The sequence below is a fragment of the Anthonomus grandis genome, chromosome 8 (genome assembly GCF_022605725.1).
Source record: "Anthonomus grandis grandis chromosome 8, icAntGran1.3, whole genome shotgun sequence".
Classification (NCBI taxonomy): Eukaryota; Metazoa; Arthropoda; class Insecta; order Coleoptera; family Curculionidae; genus Anthonomus; species Anthonomus grandis.
The window spans coordinates 10,501,373-10,524,292 of NC_065553.1; the positions used below are offsets into that span (position 1 = coordinate 10,501,373).

Here is a 22,920-nt window from a genome sequence, read left to right on the forward strand (position 1 = left end):
TTAAGATTCTGAAGCATGCGGCATATATTTATTTTTATTTTCTTTCTCATCATAACCTTGTATGATGTCTTATTATACGTAAATTAAAATAACTACTAGCAAGTAAAAAAACCAGTTCATAAGATACGTGATTCTCATGGCCATGATCTCTAGAATACAGGATTTTAATTTTGCTAATAGCAAAACTGCTTGCTCATTTCCTTTTAAATTATTGCTTGGACTGTTCATTATCCTAAAGTATGACCTGTTTATTATTATTTTTTAACAGTAATTTGCATATTTTAAAGACTATAATATATGTTACTCAAAGTTTGATACACTGTTTTTCAAGCAATCTTACTTGCACTTGATCATTTTTAATTTTTTAACTTAATTATCTTAAACATTTATTAAAACAAATATATATGTAGGTATATTAGACATGTTTAAATAATTGCAGCAATTGATTAATTATATAAAAAACAATAACTGATTGTTTTGAGTTGATATTATTTGACTAATGAATGAGAATTTTATCATATTTTATAATGCAGTGAACGATACATTGTATCGAATTAAAATTACAGGGGATTTTTGCATTTACTCCAATCATCCTCTTAAAAAAAGCCCGATCCTTAGCATGACAAAACTTTACATTTTTTATGTTTAACGTCTATATCTGTCAAAAAATCAACTTTTCGGCTATAGCTTGACTGTAATATAGTGTAATAAATACGTATACACTAATGTCATAGCAATTAATTCACTATGATAAAAAACATCCTAATGCTCACCTGTAAAACAATTACCATAAGAATAAAAAAATATTAATTACTAGCGGACAGTCCTCGCATTTAAAGCATACCAACCGGTACTCATTGAAAAGGTGCATTCATTCCACACGATATTACATAAGGTGGACAAGATTTGTATGTGACCGCATAATAAATTACAGGTAATTCCGATATCGTGCGATCTTAATAATATTACGATATTATCCGCACTAATAACACAAAGAAATTTGTTTCTGACCACCTTGTTCGGCAGTTAGTTGTTGAGTTGCAGTTTAATTTGCTGCTCACAAAGCGTAGTGTTTTTTTAATTAATTAATTTTTTACGTGTTAATTTAATTGGAAATTTTTATAGCTGTAGGTTATTTATTTATTGATGATATAAGGAAATTAATAGTTATAGAAGAACTTCGGAACAGATGGTTAGGGAAGTGCAATTAATCATTGTACGTCAATTATTATTTCTTATTAAAAAGTTATCTAAGTATAATGCAAAAAATGATACAAATCAAATGGTTTAGGGGACAAAGGTATTAAATTTTGAAATCTATTTACAAAACAATTAAATTAGTTGTATCTGAATTTATATAATACTAGAATAACGATTTCAAGAATGTTAATTTCATAATTTCCTTTTAATGCCTGTATAATCATTACCAAACAAAGAAAATTCATGTTTCATGAAATAATTTTTATCTTTAAACACGCCCTATTATATATTACTAAATATATATTAGATATTATTATATATAGTATTTTTTTTCTGAAACTAAACTTAATTATTTGCAACTAAATACTATAAAATAACCTTCATTTAAAGCACATTGTATTAATTTATATACAATATAATAATATTGGCTTTATCTATTTCCACTTAAAAATAACCATAAATGCCAATGAACTATTGCTACAGAGCTTATGTCAGGTGCAATAACGAAATAGGTAGTTAAAATCCAAATTAAATACAAACAGAAAATTAGATCATATTCTGTTCAGCAAGAAATCTTAAAAAAACATGCTTATATATTGTTTAATATTATGGCAGCAAAATATAGTTAAATTTAAGAATAAATATCCACCTATATCTGTTTAGATTGTCCACACCCATCTTTATTTCTTAGGCCTACGCATTATATTTAAATTTTTTCTTTGACGTTATTCAAATGGCTGCACCCATAGTATTTTTTAGTAGGCATTGTTTAAAGGAGATTATAATTTCAATATCGTCTGGCACCTTAATGACCTGTATATAACAATATTTTTTCATAATTCTTAAAACGCCTTTACCTGTAATAAATAGAAAGTAATAAACCGTAAGCTCAACAAACTTCGTCCCTCTAAATGAGTTATGCAGTTTACCATAGCCAAGTTACAACTTACAAACTCGTAAATTTGTGGCTTCATATTCCAGTATACGCTGTTTCTTGATATAAGACTTCATCACAGAAAACAATATACCTTCATTGCGAACTGTAAACCGGAATAACAAAGAGGTTGCTTGGTTTCCCCCTATGAAACATGTAATAGGAGGGAAGAGACTAGGTTTAATCTATAGAATTTGTCAAAATGGTATTGAAGAGATTAAAGTATAACCATATTAATTTATTTCTTTTAAAACCTATAAAATATAGGATAATGGGTATAGGTATCTATAAATAAAACGAATATAAAAAAAAGTTTTTTTAAATGAAATTTATCTTGTTTGAAAAATTAGTTTTTAAAATTTTCTTCAATTTAGAGATTGGGCCTAATCGGAAATGGATTCTTATTTTATTTTGAAAATCCGCCATAATAAGGCTTTAATTTGTGTGAGTTATTGTTGATGTTATTGCTTATTGAACCAATACCAAAAAATATGAAATCCTATTTTATCAAAGGATACTTACTACCAGCATGTGTATGTCTGATATTAGGCCGCCAACATAATGTGTTATTTTCTAGATTAATGATTTTGAGCCCTTATCCTGTGGTACTAATAATGGCTTTATTATACCACAGATTTAACTAGCTAACGCAAGTTAACGCAAGTTGCGTTAGCTAGTTAAATCTGTGATTATACTAATAGCATGTCTTTTTTATCTCCTTACCTCCCTTATTATAAAAAATATGTACTTTTGGATAAATAGATAATTCAGATACTTATTGTAAAATGTATATAAAAATTAATTAATGGATAATATATTACAATAACATGAAAGTATAGAAAATAGCAGAAAAATAGTAAAAGTTTTATATTTCCATATGCACCAACACCAAACATTTTTTTAAATTTTTATGGAATCTACACGTCCACGCCAACTGAGGTCTTGGATGCAGAAATCAATGTTTTTACGTGCAGTAATAAATTTACAAAAATGTCGATGTTTGTAGCTACTTTTTCAACTAGAACTCGACCCAAATTGATTGAAGTTCTGCATGGCAAGAGTCAGCAAAATATTATTCTCATCTTTCACTCAAGTACGACTATACATGTTCCGGTTTTCTACGTTCAAATCAACCATTTAAATACCGACTCCCGATACACTATTTGACCTATGATATACACTATACCGAGGCGACCCCACCAGATAGTGCAGATGGTGATGGTACACACAAACTTCAATTAAATCAATTCAAAAATATTTATTTTATTTTAAATTCATAAATAGGCTCCATATAGAACTCGTCACCATTTTTTTGAATGCTAATTTTCATTAATTATATTTTTTTGATGACAATCACCATCAGTCTTAAGACAGGGTGGCCTATTAAAAATTTATACCGCTTTCAAAGTTTGGCATTGCACTTCAAGGTTTGGCAGTGGGATAATGGTAAAAAGGGTATAAGTTTACTAAAATGTAATAAAAAATAAATAAACATTTATTATAAAGTATATATATTAATATATTGGAATCAGCAGTTCTAGAAATGGGAAACATTATGATCTGATTTGTTCATTCACCATGGAAACTGCTAATACCATTGTGTATAAATTATACCTTATATTAAACCTTATAATTTAAGTTAGTTCTAATTAGATTAATCTTAAGTTGCATGAATAATTTATATGGATATTTGAATTTAGATTTTTAATTATAAGTAGTAATTCTTTTTATAACTAACTATTAACTAAAACTCTAAAAAGTAAAATAGAGTTTTAAAGAAGATAACGACTGGTGCAGTCGCAGTGGGTTCCGTGAAATTTCAACAGAAAAGGAAAATTCCAATTGTTGAAAGAAAAGGAAGATTATGGGCAAATACCATCTTCAGAACTCTTAAAGACTACAGTAATTATCCTTACTTCTTGGACCAGATAGTGAAACATCATTGGAAAACCTCTGTTTATTCTGACCAATAGAGAAAAAAAAACTCCATTTATTTGCCTTTAATCAAATGGCTGCCTACCAACCTTCAATTCAAAACCGCAAATTCCAAAGCTTCAGTCTTACTATCCACATGTGTAATTTTGCAACAAACTAGAGTCAGCAGTTTTAGAAATTGGAAGTATGTTTGCTAATAATTGGCAAACTAATTTTCTGATTTTTAGGTTTTTCTAATTATTTCATAATTATTAATCTATGTCCATTTGAATTTGGATTTTTAATTATAAGTAGTAATTCTTGTTGTAATTAATAAAATGTTTCCAAAGAGAAAATTAGAGTTTTAGAGATAACAATTGTCGCAGTTGCAGTAGTATCTGTAAAATGTTTCAAAAACTAAAAAAAAAAACAAGCTTTCTCAAAATTTCTAATTAGAGTAAGCATTTCTTTTTTAATCAAAAGAGAATTAGATTTAGAAAATTGTTTAAAAATGTATTGTAGGGTTAAACTAGAGCTAAAGCATTATTAGTTTTTAAATAATTAATAAACCACCATTAAGTTTAATAAAGATGGCAAAGTTTATCTACGCCTATAGAAGACTAGAAAAATCAGCATAAGTGAATAGATTTTTTAGTGTTTTAGTAATTTTTATGCAAATTTATGAAATATTGGAATACACAGTACAAATGCACAGTATCATGCACATCATACAAGAGCTAGATATAACTTAATCAAGACAGTTCATCTTCATCAAGACAGTATCTGTTTCTTTTAATTTTTACCGAAGTACCTTAAATAAAAAAAGAACTAAAAAACTCATTATTATTATCATATTACCAATTCTCGCACTTTTGGGTTATAATTTATATCACATTACATCAATCAATGTAATTCGAAAACCAAAACAGTTTGGCGCTTCGAAATTTCCGTATATATAATCTGTTTACTGGCTCCGAGTTCATCAGTCTGGCTAATAGCCATGAGCTAATGTAAACCAATAATTTAGCTAAGCTCTATTACCCAGCTAAATACGGTCAAACACTAATCTTAAACCTTCGTTATTTGTGTTGGTCGGGGAGATGCGGTGTAAATAATTAAGGCAATACTATGTCGCTGGGAATTGCTGCCTTAGAATCGAGATTTGTTTTTAAAACACGTGTTTTTTAATATAATGTTTTATTAAAATGTCATTTTATACTGAAATAATCCAAGTTCAGTACACACAAATTCTTTATTGAGGCGTTTTATGTTCACTAAGTATATATGATTTAATGTCTTTTTTTATTCCTTTTATTATTCGCTAAAATAATATATCTTCTTATCTCCCAGAGCACGATGCCATATTTTTTGAAGGAAATTTAGATAATGATTGTAGTTCTTTTTCAAATAGTTTCAAACTTTTTTGTACTTTTGTGGGCAAGTATAATTTAGCGCAAATACCCAGATCTCTTCTCCGAATACATAATAACGTCGTGACTCTTCTGAATGTCATAGTTAGCTCAGATAATTTCCCGAAGCATAACTATGCTGCCATATCTATAAATGACTATTTTCTTATAGGGTGTCTTAAAAATAACTAAAGAAAAATTTGCTCCTAAACAGCGTACGTTTAGAAACTTAAACAATTTAGATTTTCATCTGTTTTCCAAAGATTTAAATTCTGTCGATTGGGAAACAATATATATATTAGATAGAGTATGGTAGAATTTTGGAATACTCATATTTTTACGGTTATTTGAAACACATGCTCCTATTACTACTGTCAGGATACCAAAAATTAATGATGCAATTAACGAATATAAATTTATAAAATATAAATAATGTAAATCAGAATTACGTTGAAACAAATACAAGGACATTAAAAACTTTATAAATAGGGCTATCAGACAAAAAAACATATTGCAACTTTAAATTTGAAACAAACCCTAAGGATTTCTGGCAGACTTTAAAATAAAAATAAATACTTAGATAATTACTCAGACACAACTTCGCCAAATGATTTTAGGACTTTTCTAACTCTATTCCTACCTGCAACAATATCAATGCCTCTAGCAATATTATCAACAATAAATATGACAATTATTTCGATCGTAGTACATCTTTATGTAAATTTGCTCTTGAAGTTTTGTCAGAGCTAGTCTTAAAAACCTTTAATAGTATTAAATTAGGGTCCATTGGGTCCGATAATAATAAGAATGGCCTTATAGAAAAACTAGTCAACTACATCTAAAGTGTAAGTAGTCACGAGATAAAAATCGTTTTATAAAACTCAGAAAAGATAATTTGAATTTTTAACAACATGGAGCAACTCCCCGTTATGCTTAATAACTCAATAAATGACATCCTTTCAGGCAAATGCATTAGCAGGCGTCATTTATTAGAATAGCCTCTATAGTCTCCGGATTTATATCTGCTAGATTTTTTTCTTGGAATGTTTAGGAATTAAAGTGTGTTTAACTCTAGTTGTAAATATTTACATTTTCACCGGAATACAAAGGCATTGCTAGACAAATTTACGCCAAGTCCACGAGCAATTATAACATAGATTTCATTAAGTCGATAAATTCTATACTATTAATATATAATATTAATTTATATTATTACAGATTTATCACTCCATACTAAGATTACATAAGGATAAGAAAGTGATTACTGAAATTGTAAAATATCTAAATCTGTTCTTGTTTTAGAGATAAGAGTTTCAAAATCAAGGTCCGTTCAAAACATTTTACCAATAGAAATTCTATTACTTTACTATTTTACTTTATTTAAATTTATCAGTTCAATAAATTTTAATTTTTTTCTCAATTTTAATCATACAGATGTTTCCCTATTTCCATATTTTAAAACAGCATTGAAACCATTTTACCATTTTAGTAAAATTAATGGTATTTATATTCTTCACATTCTTTCGCTAAATAATTCAACTGTGAAACAAAGTTGAGAGCATTCTCCATTAAATTTGGTTCGTCTTATCCGAAATAATTTTAATTTAATATAAAAGGTATTCTTTAACTATGGAATTTAACAAATAATACGAGGTTTACGTATTTTATATCTATTACAAATAATATGACAATAATAGGAAGAAGTTTGGTCATAGACTGATAAAGAAGTTAGACGATAATATTACTGTGATGATATCAAATGATATGGTATGAAAATAATAATTCCAACGTCGTCTCGTTGTTAAAAACGTTACCGATATTCGTTTGGCCATGAATACTTGTAATACTGGAAATATATAAGGGAGGATGTACCTTGTTATACTCAAATCCAGTTTTACAATATTATTCTATGTTATGTGGCATCATTTGTTGCATAAATTAGTACTGAAAAGACTTTACAACCATAAGTTGCAAAACGTAGTATCAGACCGATACAACAAAATAAGTGTTATATCTGCACTACTATTTAGTCAGAGGTCTAAATGCTGATATTTTAGAAGAAATTAAACGTAATTTTTAGCAGGAATATATTATATTATGTTTATTTGCCAATTTTAAAATATGTTATTCCTATTCATATCCATTTATATATTGTTTCTGATATACTTAAAAGAGTGCATTTAAAATGACTTTATATTAAAATTCAATACAATGTATTTATAAAAAGTATTATTTAATAAACACATATTTAAAATATTGATTCTAATTCCTTCAATGTTTTTTTTTTGGTCTGGTATCCAGCACATTTAGCCACAAGTTCCAAATGGAACTACGATATTTATCTCACAGCCACCTCTACACCTGTATCTCAAACAATTTATAAAAACTCATTGGTTCACTTAAGTATCCGAAAACTTATATCTATCTCCCTATAATATATCTGCTCATATCAATTATTTTATTATCTGTATTAAATACGTATGTATTTTATTTATTTTTATATATGTACTACTAAATAGGAAAAATTAGGACATCTTTAGAAAATTTTAGACAGGGTCTCATGCTTCTCGCCTTGGAGTCCAAGCAAGGCATTGTTTTAATTTAAGACAATACAGTCCTTCAATATTAATTTTTTTAATATGTAAAGAGCTATTTTGAGGAGCAGAGTTGCAAAACGCAGTTTGTCCAAATTTTCACATTTTGAACTAAAGGTGGCGCAACATTATTTAACCGAATTTCTATCATTTCACATCACTTTGGACGTTCAAATCGAATTTTGTACCATTTAAAATATATTGCGAAAATCCTCTAGACATGCAAAATGCATTTAGTCCATCACCTTTAGACAAACAAAAAGTATTTTGTCCACAAGACAAACAAATCGCGTTTGGCCCAGATGTAAACATGTTTGTTTCATAACCTAATTTCTGTCAATGTGGTTTTAGTTTATGTACAAGTATTTTGTGTTTGTTTCATAACTTTTTCGTGAAGTTTAAATCACAATGGAGTATGTAGATGATGAGCACATTGTTGGTGCTAGTGACCGGGGTAGCCGAAAGCGACAAATTAATTCAATAACTAGGGAAAGAAAAAAACAAGTGAGGTATAAATTTATAGTTTATTTTTTAATACTTATTTCTTTTTGTTACGACTTTATACTATTTTAAGGTATTCAAACCATGATCCCGAGTTAGAGCAATTTGATATAGCTTGCAACCATAAAAATAATTCAAATTTAAAATGTCAGCAAGTGAGTCGAGAAGATGTAATTAAAGAAGTTTTTTATAGAAAATCCAATAAAACCGTTCAAGATGGAATTTTAGCCAGTTACATTACTTTAGATATACCTAAACGAAAAAGGTGTTGCAAGGCTGATGGAAAACCTCACTCTTTTGCAGTAAAATATTGCGTAAGTTAAACTAAAAGTGCTCAAATCCCCACGCTGTTATATACATTTATTTTTATTAAAAAAAAAATATGGATTCCATTTTTTTTACCTATTAAAACGAAATATTTTTTTAGTTTGAATGTTTCACCAAATTTTTTTTAGGTTTTTGTTAAGCAACAAAAATTGCAGGTTTGTCAGAAGTTTATATTGGCTGTTTACAATGTTGGTCAAAGGAGGGTGAATACCATTTGCAGGAAAGTGCAAAGTGAGGAAACAGTTTTAACAGAAAAAACAATAAGATAAACTGAATGAGAAGAAGATAAACTGAATGCTGTAAGATCTTTTATTAGTCAGTTACAAGGAAAGGAAAGCCACTATGGAAGAAAAAAGTCTCGATGGATTTATGTATCATCAGAATACAACATTTCTATACTTTGGTAATTATATAACAAAAAAGCACCAAACAATCTGAAAGTAAATTACAAATATTTCAGCCGAGTGTTTTAGTAAATACTTTAATATAGGATTCGGTAGTCCCGCTACTGATGTCTGTAGCTACTGCGTTAGAACACAAACCAAAATTGGTATGTCTCAAATTGCTACACAAAAACAAAAGTTATCTACTGAATTAAAAGTGCGTAAATTCCGAGCATCACAATTTCATAAATTAATGAAAGTTGAAGATCCCAATACCATTTCATATTGCTTTGATCTGCAGCAAGTTCAGGTATTACCCAAGGTCCCTATTCAGGAGGCATTTTGCGCCCAGCAGCTGTCAATATACTATTTTGCATTACCAAACTTAATTGTAAAGACCCAGTATTCTATACGTGGATGGAGCACCAAGCAGGTAGAAGGGCGACTGAGATATCTTCCGCTCTTATCGATTTTTTTTAAAAAACTTACATTTCCAGACAATGCGACGAAAATCCGTTTTTTTGCAGATGGGTGTGGAGGACAAAATAAAAATAATCATGTTGTGCATGCTTTAATAATTTGGCTTCAACCGTTTTTATGTGAGCAGATTAGGGACATATAAATTATATTTCCAATTAGAGGTCACTCCTATCTCCCCGCCGATCGTATCTTTGCATCATCGACACATTGAAAAAAGCTTAAGGTCTCATAGTATTACAAAAACTCCAGATCAATATTGAGATATCTACACCAAAGTACAAAAACTTGTACTAAAAACTTGTGTTTTGTAAAAGTGTACAAAAACTTGGAACTGACTGGCATTTACTCGACATAAAAAAAGTTTTGCTGCATCTGAAAAAAGTGACTGGTATTCATTCTTGTCAAAGACTTTTGTTAAAGAAAAAAAGTTCCACCCATAATATTTTGCTGAAAACTGAGTTACTATATCGCAATTCAGATGAGATAAAAAAGTTTCAATCACTCCTAAAAGCACGAGCAAGATTCGATCAAATAGAATTACAGGAATTAGGTTTGGGTCATAAAATAAAGGGAAAAAAGTAGATAGTTTAAAAAAATTATTGGCATCATTATCTGGAGAAAACTGGAATCAGGATCCAGAATTGGAATGGTTAGTTTCAATTTTAGAAGGCCAGTGTAAGGTTGAAACCAATGTTGAAGAAAGTGAGGACTGTGACTGTAACGATACGGAAGATGTTAATTTCATTTGAGTTTGTTATAAAATAAAAATACTTCTTAAAGAAAATGGTTCTTCATTTTTTGGTGGTAATTTTACCCAAAAAGTTTTTCCAAATGACAATCAAAAGGCATTTTGTCCACTATATACATGCAAATAGCATTTTGTCCATATGTTTTTCTAAAATACCAAAGTTACTTTTGCTTCTTCTAGTCTGCTATTCTAGTATTTACTTATCCTAAATTTTCCTAATTTTTTGATAAGAGTCCTAACTCGGTAAGTAAGACCGATTCGTAGCACCAGTTTTTGATGTTTCCTGAAAATTTACAATTTTGGACAAACCGCATTTTGCAAGTCTGCTCCTCTTTTTATCCTTGCATTCTATACAATATTTTAAATAACTACTTATTTTTTTAAGTATTACTCCAAATTTCTGATACCCTATAAAGATTAAGAACTATTGGACCTAAGCAAGTTGTTTAAAAATTGTAAGAATATTGTTATTCGATTAATAAAAGTCATTTATTATTAATATTATTATAACCCTAAAGGATCTTAATGTAAGTTTTAATTCTTTGCTATTAATATTAATTTATTTACAGATATAAATTAATTTTCTTGCATTACCAGCATATTGTTACAGTCCCGCCGCCGAGAAGAGCCGCCGCATTTCCAACAAAACCAAATCAATTCGGAAAATTACACATCCTTTTCTCTACGATTGATTTAAAATGAGACAAATAAAAAATTCATTGCACGATTTGCCGAAACACAATTAAAATGGGCGAAACTAAAAGGGGAGATATAGTGATTTATTTCTTTGATTAAAGATAGCTCCCTCTTCGGTTCTATGGACCGTGTATATTGGAACAATTTAATTTGTTTAGGATTTTGTTTTCAGCTGTCAGCTAAAAAGGGGTTTATATGTTTGGAGAATAAAGAATTTGTATAGAAGGGCTGTATTTGTTAGTACTTTTTTACATACTAAACAGCCACAAATAAGCCAATTATAAATAAAAAGCATTATATTACTAACATTATCCGATATTTTTACCTAAGGTAAAATATGCAAGCAAACAATGATTACATTTCCTTTATATTTTATAAAAGTAAAAATTCTGATGTTTTAATAAATATTTTACCACAAATTAATTATCCAAACTTCTTATCTTTATATCCTCTTTATGTTCCGGGGTCTACTTTATCATGGAATTCCCTTGGACTCTTAGATATGGTTGCCCATTATACCGACTTTCTTATCTTAATGGCGCTCTTAACGCAAAACTACGACAGAAATGCCGGTTATTTCTCATTTTTGTTCATTTATAAAATTCCAATTATAGCTTACTAAAGTAAAATTAAAAATTTAAAAATATATTTTTTTCAATACATTAATTATATTTCTTTATTACTTTAAATAGAAAATTTTTATTTCTATTTTAGGCAGTTGGTCCGTATAATAATTCAATTGCCTGGAATAATAACTGAAATAAATCATTAAAAAAAAACAGAGATTCGTATGCATTTAAGGTATGCATTAAATCAGTATTTCTTTAATTAGGTTTGCATTAGGAAAAAGAGCCAAGCTTTGACTATTTAATGCTCACGATAGTAATGTTGAACTGCCTAGGGTTTTTACTCCAAACAGTTGAGTACGACAATAATTGCACTGCTTGAGAAATGTTTTCTTTTTATTTAAGGCAGTTGATGCCGTTAATTCTTTAACTGGAAGAAATCAGATCTGAAAGAATAACTGTAACAATTCGTTAAAAAAAATGAGAGTCATACGCATTTACGTTATGCATTAGATCTACATTTCTTTAATTAGGTTTGCATTAGAAAAAAGAGTCAAACTTTGACAAATTTACGATAATGATGGACGGATTACCTATCTGGTTCGTTTGTATTTACAAGAAATAATTAAGTTAAGCTAGATATTGTCTGTTCACTGATTATTAATTTATTTAGCAGAAAAAAAGCCGCGTAGAGTAGAATGACTAAAGGTTTTTTTCATTCGTTCCCTTTGTTTTTACCCATGTTCGTCCCTTTCATAAAGCGGTTTGTTCATTTAGAGCTTTCCCAATAGAATTTTTATTGGTAACGATTAAAAAAAGGTATTTCATTAGCTGCCAATTGCATATGTGTTTGAACTGTTAATACCGAAGTAGAAAGAACGCAAACATTTTTATTTATAGTAGCAAATTTTTTCCACCAAACAATATCAACTTGTTATTTTTCAAAATATTGTATTTCAATCCATTTAATCAAGGTACCCTTTTTAATAATTATTTTGTAACTTTAAAATGTAAATTAGAAATTAGCGAGGAATAATTAAATTTTTATTAAAATTTAAAGTTTCTATATTTTATAAATGTCACTTACTAAACTGTTTTCAGTCATAGCTGCTTAGTAATAAATATTGGTGAATACAAAATTAGGTTTACTTCTGAATATTAAGTTTATCAATTATTTGTTAAGGCTCTTATAACTCACATATGACGAGCATTACTCTAAGGTGAGAACTGGTTATCTAGATATTAACTTACTATTTGGTGTTTCAAATTTGAATGTTGTTTTGTAGACATCTTTTTATTAAATGATGAAATTAACTGGTTTATTTTATATATTCGCAGATCCTAAACTCAAGGCTTATTAGAATTTTGAAAAGCCTTAAATATAGAAAGTTGATTAAATTATGGCAAAAGAATTTAAATAGCTCTGCCAAAATCAATAAAAAAACAAAAAAATATTTTTTTTATCTATTTTGAATTATTTAAAGCTGTATATATATATTTAAATCAATCGTATTTTATTGGTACTAAAGAAGTAACTTACTATAATTAAAAGCACTATATTATGTTGTCCTAATTAATTTTATTGTAAAAGATAAATTACTTTACAGACAGAGATTTAAAAAAATAAAATTCAAGCGGGGGTATTAAGATATTAAAGTTACAAAACAAATTTATATGCAAATAATAAAAATGTAAAACATTCAAAATTTATTGGAGTCAATTCCATTGTATTATAGGGACAGATGATCACCGGTCAAAGCAATTTGACTTAAAGTATGAAATTTTGATCAATTAAATCATAAATGAACAAAGGAAGGTTAAATAGCATGAAAAGGTTTGCTTTTGTATTTGAGGGCAGATTTGTAATTTTGCAAATAATTTATATTATAAAAACAGATAAAATAAATATTAAAGAATATTTTTATCAATATTTAATTTAAATAAATTATGAAATTTAAAAAATACTCTTTTAGTTGCTGTATTCATCATACATGATTTTATTTCTTATTTTATCAGTTTAAGGTAGGTTTAATTTATTAATTACGTAAAGTTTAAATAATTTAAAAATAAAACTTTTACTATTATTATCATTCTTTTTATTATAAACGAAACTATAAATATAAAATTCTTTTTTACCTGTTATTCTTATTATTAAAAAAAGTAATGAAATCCTAAACTTTATAGTAAATTCAAAATTTAAAAATAATGAAAAAATAATAAAAGCAAGAGCACTTGTAAATTGCACTTAATTGGCAATTACAGGGATTTCACTAGGATGCTGAATTTTTTAAAATCTAATTTTCGAAAGCTGAGTAAATAAGGCAATTTAGACAAGATTGACGGAGGGGTTAAAGCCAGGGGGAAAATTGGGCCCATTTAAAAAGCCACCGAACTTTTTATAACCTTAAAACGCCATTAAGAAAGTATTCAAATAAACTGTTTACCCGAGATGCCCAGGAGACCACAATTTATTACTTTAAGTGGTTGAATGTTAAAGACGTTTATGCGTATATTTTTGCTAAACAAAAATAGTAATTTTGTTTAGTTTTTAATAGGAATTAAGACATCTGAATAGGAAGAAATTAACGCAACTTTGTAAAAATTAAAATTTTTGGAAACAATTTTGTTTTTTTCTTAGTTTTTGCTGACGTAAATATCTAATTTAATTAAATTTATTAAATTAAAAGTTTACTTTTGAAAAAAATATTGAGAATTTGGCTTTATTTTAATTATAGTATCAGGACTGTCCGGAAATATTTTTTTTTGCGTACAGTTGGTTCAGTTATACCAAAAAAATATCACTTTAATTCCCTCTTCTTCTAATTTCTAAACTGAGATAAGGATATATAATTGAGAATTCAACTTTTCCACCTACTTGCTATATCATTGCTTTATTTTGATAATAGTGTCTAGACCGTCTAAAAATATTTTTTTTTGAGTTTAGCAAGTTCAATGTTACCAATAGTTAATGATGAAAAATATCACTTTAAACCCCTTTCTAAAAAAAAATTAAATGACGCTACGAACCTAAATTAAAGTAAATATTGTTTTTGTTTTTCAATGAAACTCAAATGTAATATTGCTCAGTCGAGTATAATGAGATATATGTTTTTGTTGCGGCTAAAAAAATTATACAGAGCTTTGTCTACATTTTTCTTTTTTCAGTAAACATCAATTTATTTAGTTAATTGCGAGAATTTTTTTTTCAAATCGTTAATTTGATCCTTTATGATTAATAAAATGGCTCATTTTTACATTTTTTGTACTTAGATATTTGTATTGAATTCCTATAGTTGTTCTTTTAAAAGTTTTTATATACAAATATTCAAATACTGTAAATTTGAACTTAATCTAAAATCTAGATGCTTTTTTCCAATTATAGTTTGCGAAAAAATTTATGATTAGTTTTAAATCATGAAGAACAAACAACAAATATAGTAGTTTTACTGTATTATAATGTAAATTTCTAAATGTAATACGCAGTATTTTTCAGATTCTCCTTATAGCGACTAACAACCAAGAGTCTTTAATGTACTGATGATACAAAAAAAGTAAATTTTTGAAAAATACTTGATGATGGTCCATTATGCGCATTTTTTTACCGCAGTTTTAAATATTTCTATACAATAAATAAAATTAAATTCTATGACTGTAAATATAATGTAAAAGACACTTTACTACGGCAAAAAAATTGCATTGAGTTTCATACGTTTGAAAAATTGTATTTTTTACTCATTTTATTTAAGCTTTTTACTAACAATTATTTACCAAGGTGTCTAAAATACCATTCTCAAATGAAAATTAGTTAAAATCTGCAGGAACTGTTAAAAAATCAAACTGTTATATTTTAGATTGTCGCAGCAGATTTTTCTGCTAATAAATTAGAATTTAAGGTAACAAGGGTAACAATAATTTCAAATTACATATTTAAGATGTAAGTAGTGTTTTTATATTTGTCATGTATTTTTTTATGACTTTAAACTCTGGTTCACTCAAGCATATAAAAAAAACATAAGCCGACAAACGCTCAAATGCACAAAAAACTCTTACTTTAAATAGAGCACAAAGGGACCAAAAGCCCTCGGTTCTGCACAAAGCGACAATCAGCGACCGAGACCAAGCCTTCGTGTTGTATATTTCACGAAAACCACTTGTCCGGTTAAAAACTACTCTGGAAAAATTTTACGTCCCATAAAAGGGGTGTAAACAACTCTTTGTTTAATTTGCAGCTAATTATGCAAGAGTCGGCTAACAGTAAATGAGCAAAAATTAAACATAGAAGACATTTAAAATGGTCTTTTTAATTTGTTATTTCAAATGTGGTAATTTTGCTTTAAATATTAAATAATACGTAATTTACAAGCATACATGTAATAAGGGAAAAGATTAAAAAATAATTATTTAGTTTTAATGCTAAGAAATAGGAACAGTTGTTAAATAAATAAGTTTAAGATGATATTTTTATTATTTATGAAATAATATTTTAATTCGTGGATTAACAAATTCAAAGAGAAATTTTATTTTCCTTAAAGTTCAAAATTGCTTAGAGAGTAAAAGGCATATAAACCCACTTAAACAAAAACAAAGCTTTTTCAATTCAGCCCCGTATTTCTCGATTTGCGGTCGCCGACTGTCGATTTTCAATCCTCATCAGATCTCGAGAATACGCCTGAATATCCGGCATCATTAATTAGAAAACCCAAACAGCTCCAATGCGAACTTGCTTCATTTCCATCACCGTTTCCGTGCCCCCCCACCTTGATTTAAACTCGGTTTTAAACAAATCTAGACGCTTTTCGAAACAAAGTTCAAGCCGTCAGGTTTTTGGCAAAAGATAGTTTAATTAACACCGGGTGAATAAGATATAAAGTTTTAATGAAAATGTAGTAGATTTAAATTTTATTTTATCGAAAATTTAATAAGCATAATTAAATAAAAATATGTAAGCCTATTTAAATTTTAAGGCCGTTCTTCAATCATAATTGACTAGTTTAACGATTAGGTTTAACGTACTTTTCTGTTACTGTACTCTGTAATTTACTACGCATGTAATTTAACCACACAACCAGTCACTACAATAAACATTACTTGCATTGGTTAAATCAGACATTCACCAACAACCGTGCCAAGTCTGGAACCCAAAGCCAGGTGCAGTTAAGTGAATATCCACCACGTTTTCATAATAATAGTTCAAATATACCTTAATACAGAATTGTGTTTTATTATCACTTTATTCTGAAATCTCAAATTATGGTATTAACACCACTACCCTGCCTACCAGTCTCGATCATTTAATTATAAAATTAATTCGAGTTTATATGGTTTCCGAATTCGTTGTGCCGATCGATCTGTAATATAATTATGTATCTCTATATTGGTTAGTTTTACAAAATGTTATAATTATGATTTATAATTTATTCTGAAAATGTGCGTAAAACATGCTTATCCTAATCTGAATATATTCATTTAATTTGTAATAAACTAAATTTTCATTTCGCCGCAATCCAACCAATTACATCTCTCTAAAGGCAGTCTTTATTGTAACAGTTGATAAATCTGTGGCTTTAGACGAGCAACTCATAAAATATTTAAACAGCCGAAGACCCAGAGATTCCCATCCCGTCCATTTTGGATCCCGCGCTTGTTTAGTTTTCGCAAACTATTTTAACTACCTCGACAAGCTCCAAATGTAAATTAAACTTAGTCTTTAAAACAAATATCCGCTTTCCGGCAAATAAAACTGTTAATTTTGCTTTCAGAATATCCTGGATAAGTTCAATCCCGGGGCCCGGCAAATGATCAATGCCGGAAAGGCATACTTGAAGGCTTTGCACGGTAAGTAATAAAGTTTATTTGTTTTGTTTGTTAGTAGGGACGTTCCGAAAGATTTGGTTAGCTGATTACGTGAATGGCTAACTAGTTTATTTCATGAAATTTATTTAATTAATTTTCTTAATAAAATAAAGAATAGGTTTTAATTATACCATAAATATACAGTGCTAAACAAACCACCCTCAATAAATTCTTAAAAAAACAAAGTCATTTTAAATATACATAATGGAATTCTCATTTGACATATGAAAGTGAGGTTAGCTGGAGGTAAGGAGGCTATTGATAGAACTCAGTAAAATATAAAGTTTAACGTCTCTCTATAGTATATTTTGATTGACGTGTTTTTTTTTAAATAATTAAGAGTGGTTTGTTTTGAAATGGAAGCATTGTCTAGTTCCCAAAATACTATTCTGTGGTTGCTCAAAATGAGCCACTGTCGTTTTCTTCTTAATTTTCTAAATTAAAAAAAAAATCGTCAATTTCCTGTAAGCTTTTTAAAAACGTGGAAATATGCTTTAAAATATCAAGTTAGGAGGTAATTTTGGCACAAGTTTCTTGCTTTATTTCCTATTTTTGGCAATCTTATGAGCAGCTTGGAAAATATTTTCTACAGAAATTTTCAATGTTTCTGAGAGCTCTCTTGCCAAATAACAATTGAATTAGGCAAAATGTTAACTTCTTTTAAAATGTAATATTGTAGAATAATAAAAAATAAAGAAAATTAATTTTGAAAATTGGGATCTCTGTCCCACATTCCGCCACGTCGTATTTAGTTGTGTTAAAAAATATCGAATTATAGTAAATCCGAGAGTTTTCCGTTTATTTCTGTGTACTTTGTTCCATAAGGCATTTATGAATTATATCAGCCATGCTGTATTTACATCTGCGTGCTTCTTATTTATGCTCCGTAGTCACAGATAGGATTGCCAGGCATTACGTTCATTATCAGTTACCCTTTCTTCTAGGTTTACTTATTTTGCTATATTATTTTTCATTTCTTTCCTGTCATTTGAAGTTGTTATATTTCTCATGAAGCTCTTTTCCTTAATATCATTTATTAGTTTATTTTATTTTAATGGTTTTCTCCCATATTTTATCTACAACTATTTTAAAGAACTTCACTCAGTTATATTAAAAATATTGTTATTTTTTTACTAATTACTTTTAACTTAGCTTCCAGCATAATACATACTTTTTGTTTTTTTTTCGCTTTTCTTGATTTTAATTTTGTACTTTTAAAAGAAGTAAATTCTTTAGTCTTTTAATCTATGAGATTTTTAACATACAGCTTTTTATAAAAATTTAAATGGTCATAAAGATAGGCAGAAGTTTAATTAAATATCATAAGATAAACTTTAACAAGAATTAATTAAACAATATATCAAAAAATACTCGAACATATTTTAAGAATAGAAAGATCTGTGATATTGCAGCATTAATAAAAAATAAACAAGAAATATTAAAGGGAGTAAAAGAAGAAAGAAAAGATAGTGAATAAGGTAGATAACCTAAAATAAAAAAAGTATGTATTTTGACTAATACACTCCAGTATGGAAATTCACAAAAAATTTAATTACTCCATTTATCAAGCTTTGGTTAGCAGTATTCCATTAGGTTTGGATCTATTTATTAACATGCATCTCGTATGCCGCAAAGTGATTTACAAACAAAATGTAAAGGGAAAACTCATTAGTAATTTACTCAAAGTTTTAGTTAATCCGGAAATATTTTAGTAATATTAATTCCAAAACATACACTTTTGTATGATAAAACGTATTCAAAGGAATATTTAAAAATAAAGGAAATTTGATTTAAAAATAAGCGGTTAAAACTTGCTTAAGTGCTTAAAATATACTTCTCGCATAACACAAAATCTTAATATTTTATATAGCTTATACAAAATAAACTCCGATTCACGTCACCGTATACAGCAATGCGGGATTTCAAATATTTTCCTGAAACGTAAATATTCTGCAAGTGAATAAATAATTAAATGTGTTAGGTACTCTTTTACTTAATTTTTTCAGAAAAGAATATTTTTTTTTTAATAAATTAAGAGTTTCAAAGCCTAGTAAATCAAAAATTGATTTCAACGACAAAACGCAAATTAACAAACTAAACTTAAGAAATATAGAGCTTTTAATCATTTACCAATAGAATCAGAGGCGGAAATCGAAAACCATAAACTCATATTGCTAGTTTGCCACGTCGAAAAATTATACGGTCGACAACTACATAATGACACACGTAAAGTACATCGAAATTCATTTGATATGAACTCTACATATGAATTTATGGGTAAGTTTGTTGGGCTCTCCCCTAGATAGAACAAATATGCAACTACACTAAGATAAGGTACTGATTAGAGCAGCTTAGGGATTTATATATTAACTTTAATTTCTTGTATAATTCCATTATTGTATTGACTTTCCGGTTGAAACAACTGGAAAAGGTTTATTATACTAATACACAGGCGTAATGAAAATAATTGAATTGCTTTACGTGTAGTGTGACATATCGCACCATCCTGTTGGTACCATATACCGCCCGTATCCATACCATCCAATTGAGGCCATAAAAACTCAGTGAGCATATTACGATAGCGTTCGCTGTTCATTTTAACTGCATTTTCAGCCTCGTCCTCTAAGAAGTACGGTCCAATTACTCCACCTGTCCAAGGTCCGCACCAAACAGTGACTCTTAATGGATGCATTTTCTTCTCATGAATGACTCTAGGATTTTCTTCGCCCCAAATTCGGCAATTTTGTCTATTAACAAAGCCATTAAGGTGAAAGTGTGCCTCATCGGCAAACAACATTTTTTTCGAAAAATCGATATCCATTTGTTGTTTTTGCAATACCCAAGAAGAAAATATACGGCGCGTCGCATGGTCCATTGGCTTTAATTCTTGGGTCAATTGAATCTTATAGGCATGTAAATGAAGATCTTTTGTTAGAATTCGTTGGGTAGTGCTCTTCGAAATGTGCAACTGCTGTGCACGATGACGGGTTCCCGGATTCTCGCCAACACTTTCACGCACTGCGGCAATATTTTGACACCCTCTATATTCTAGATTTTTAAATAAAAGTTTCTATTTTTTTTAAATTTAAAATTCGACGAACTTAATACTGATAATTAAAAATCGGACAAGAAAAAATAATAATGATAGAGTTAGTGTCATCCTATATCATTGAAAAACTTGGTCTCTGATTTCAAACTATTAAGTTACCTACCTAGTTGTAATAAATATTGAGAAATTATTTATTAATTTTAAAATTAGGGAGAAATAGTAAAACTCTTTTACTCAGTGAGTATCATTATAGCTACCACCCGGTTGCTTAATGCATTATATCCAGACAAAAATATTAACGATATACTGGATATATTTAATATTCACCGTAATCGCCATCGAGACTGTTTTGACAGCTCCCAGCATTCGTCGACTAGCTAATAATCAGGATATACACGCTGAACAGTACAAGGAATTCCGAAAGATAATGTTATTTGTTATTTATTTCTAGGATAAGTAGAGAGATTGTCGATATTGGAGTGACTCGAATCCACATTTGTTTCAAAATCTATACTGACAATATTCTGTAGTCAACCATCATTATTGTAAGACGTTTTTTATGTCTTCAAATTTGACAGGCAAGACTTACATGTTAGAAAATACAGTAGGGCCTCGAGTTACCAAAATAACAGGAAATTACGTAAATTTTCATAAAAATTATATTCAATTCCATAGAGATGGTGCATCACCGCAATGTGTAACTTCTGTGTGAAAGTTTTTACATATCGACGAAGTTCCATCAAGCGCCTGCAAGATCTCCGGATGCAATTCCTTTAGATTACTTTTTTAGGGGATTTAAAAAGTAAAATTTTAGGTAGGACGTCAGACTCCAAGATCTTTGAAAACAGTTTAGGTCTAAGTATAGACACATAACTCAAAATATGCTTAAAAATATGAAAATAGCTTCGAACAAAATCTTTCCTATTACATGTAGGTCAATGAACACTACTTTCAGCACTTATTACTACATTGACCAACTTATTTAAAGTGTAACACAATTTTTCATGTTGAGATTGGCCTATATTGTAATGGCTATAGGTAAAAAAATGTTTCCCTAAGAATCATGATTAACGTATTCGATACTATGTTACTATATTATATTAGAAAAGTCACAAATAAAGGTGCGAACTTTTTATTCTTCGGGTGTATAGTTAATCTCATTGCCATATTCAGTCTGGCTACACAATTACCCTGATTGCCCTATTAGTTGCCATAAATGAAAATGAATTCTTTTTAGTGGAACCTTGTCACACATTATTGTGAGCCAACCATATACTCCAAATATACATTTTAGATGTAAAATAATACTTATGCTTGACGTTTTGTTCATCTGATTTTTTTGGTGTTTGTATTATATTTTGAAAAATTATATATTAGTATCAATTATAATTTAGAAAAATTATATTTGATACTAACAGAGTTATTATATAAATACAGAATTATATATAAATCTTTAATCGACCGGTATTTTATCACTTCTCATCAAGCAAATATGGTAACTGCTATTTAAAAAAAATTAAACTGAAAAGAACTGGTAGATATTTTTGGAGGTTAATATACAGATAAACATTAAGAAGAATGAGATTTTGTTTTCTTCCTAGTTTTTTCCTCGCTCTCAGAAGTACCCCAGCTTAGTTACATCTTTGACGTTTATGTAAACTGAATGTGATAATGCAACTGTTCTCAATAATTGTCAAATTTTTAAAGTGGACATCAAAGAAAACAAACGCATTGCGTATTTGTTGCTAAAATCTGAATTAAATATTGTTTAAATTTCAATGAAGCCTTTCTACAAAAACTACTAAGTATTTTCAAGAAAATTTAATTTAGGAAAAATACTATTTGAAAAAAAATATCATAAATAATTAAAACCAAATTTTTAATATTTAGGAAAAGCCTCTGCTTTCAATTTCTGTTAAATTTCGCTTTTGATAGACCACTCAATCGTTGTTTTGATTTTCCCTTCATAGTGGATGTATACAAAAGAGCGGCAAAAAGTGTTTCAAGAAGAACAACAACTTGATTGATGATACACTCCGCCTAAGAAATTAAGTTTTTTGCGTATATAAATATCAAATCTGTTTGAACTGCAAGGGAAATATTTATAAAGGATATTTTTTAAAATAAATGTGGTATTTTTTCTGCGTAATTTAATTTTCGACACTCATTTAACTCTCTTTACGTCTATATATAACATTTAGTAGTAGAAAAGCTATTGCATTTATATTCGATTCAGGGAGAGTTAGCTACTATTGTATTCTTGCAC

At 28.6% G+C, this 22,920-nt stretch overlaps 1 protein-coding gene across 3 annotated transcripts in view; it reads left to right on the forward strand.

Moving 5' to 3' along the window:
* Positions 1-22,920, forward strand: part of LOC126739170 (uncharacterized) — a 154,315-nt gene that overhangs the window by 77,021 nt on the left and 54,374 nt on the right. For all 3 annotated transcript variants that reach the window (XM_050444730.1, XM_050444729.1, XM_050444728.1), the window contains one exon: positions 17,512-17,587. In XM_050444730.1, the coding sequence (XP_050300687.1) occupies positions 17,512-17,587 (76 nt within the window). The remainder of the gene's footprint in view (positions 1-17,511; positions 17,588-22,920) is intronic.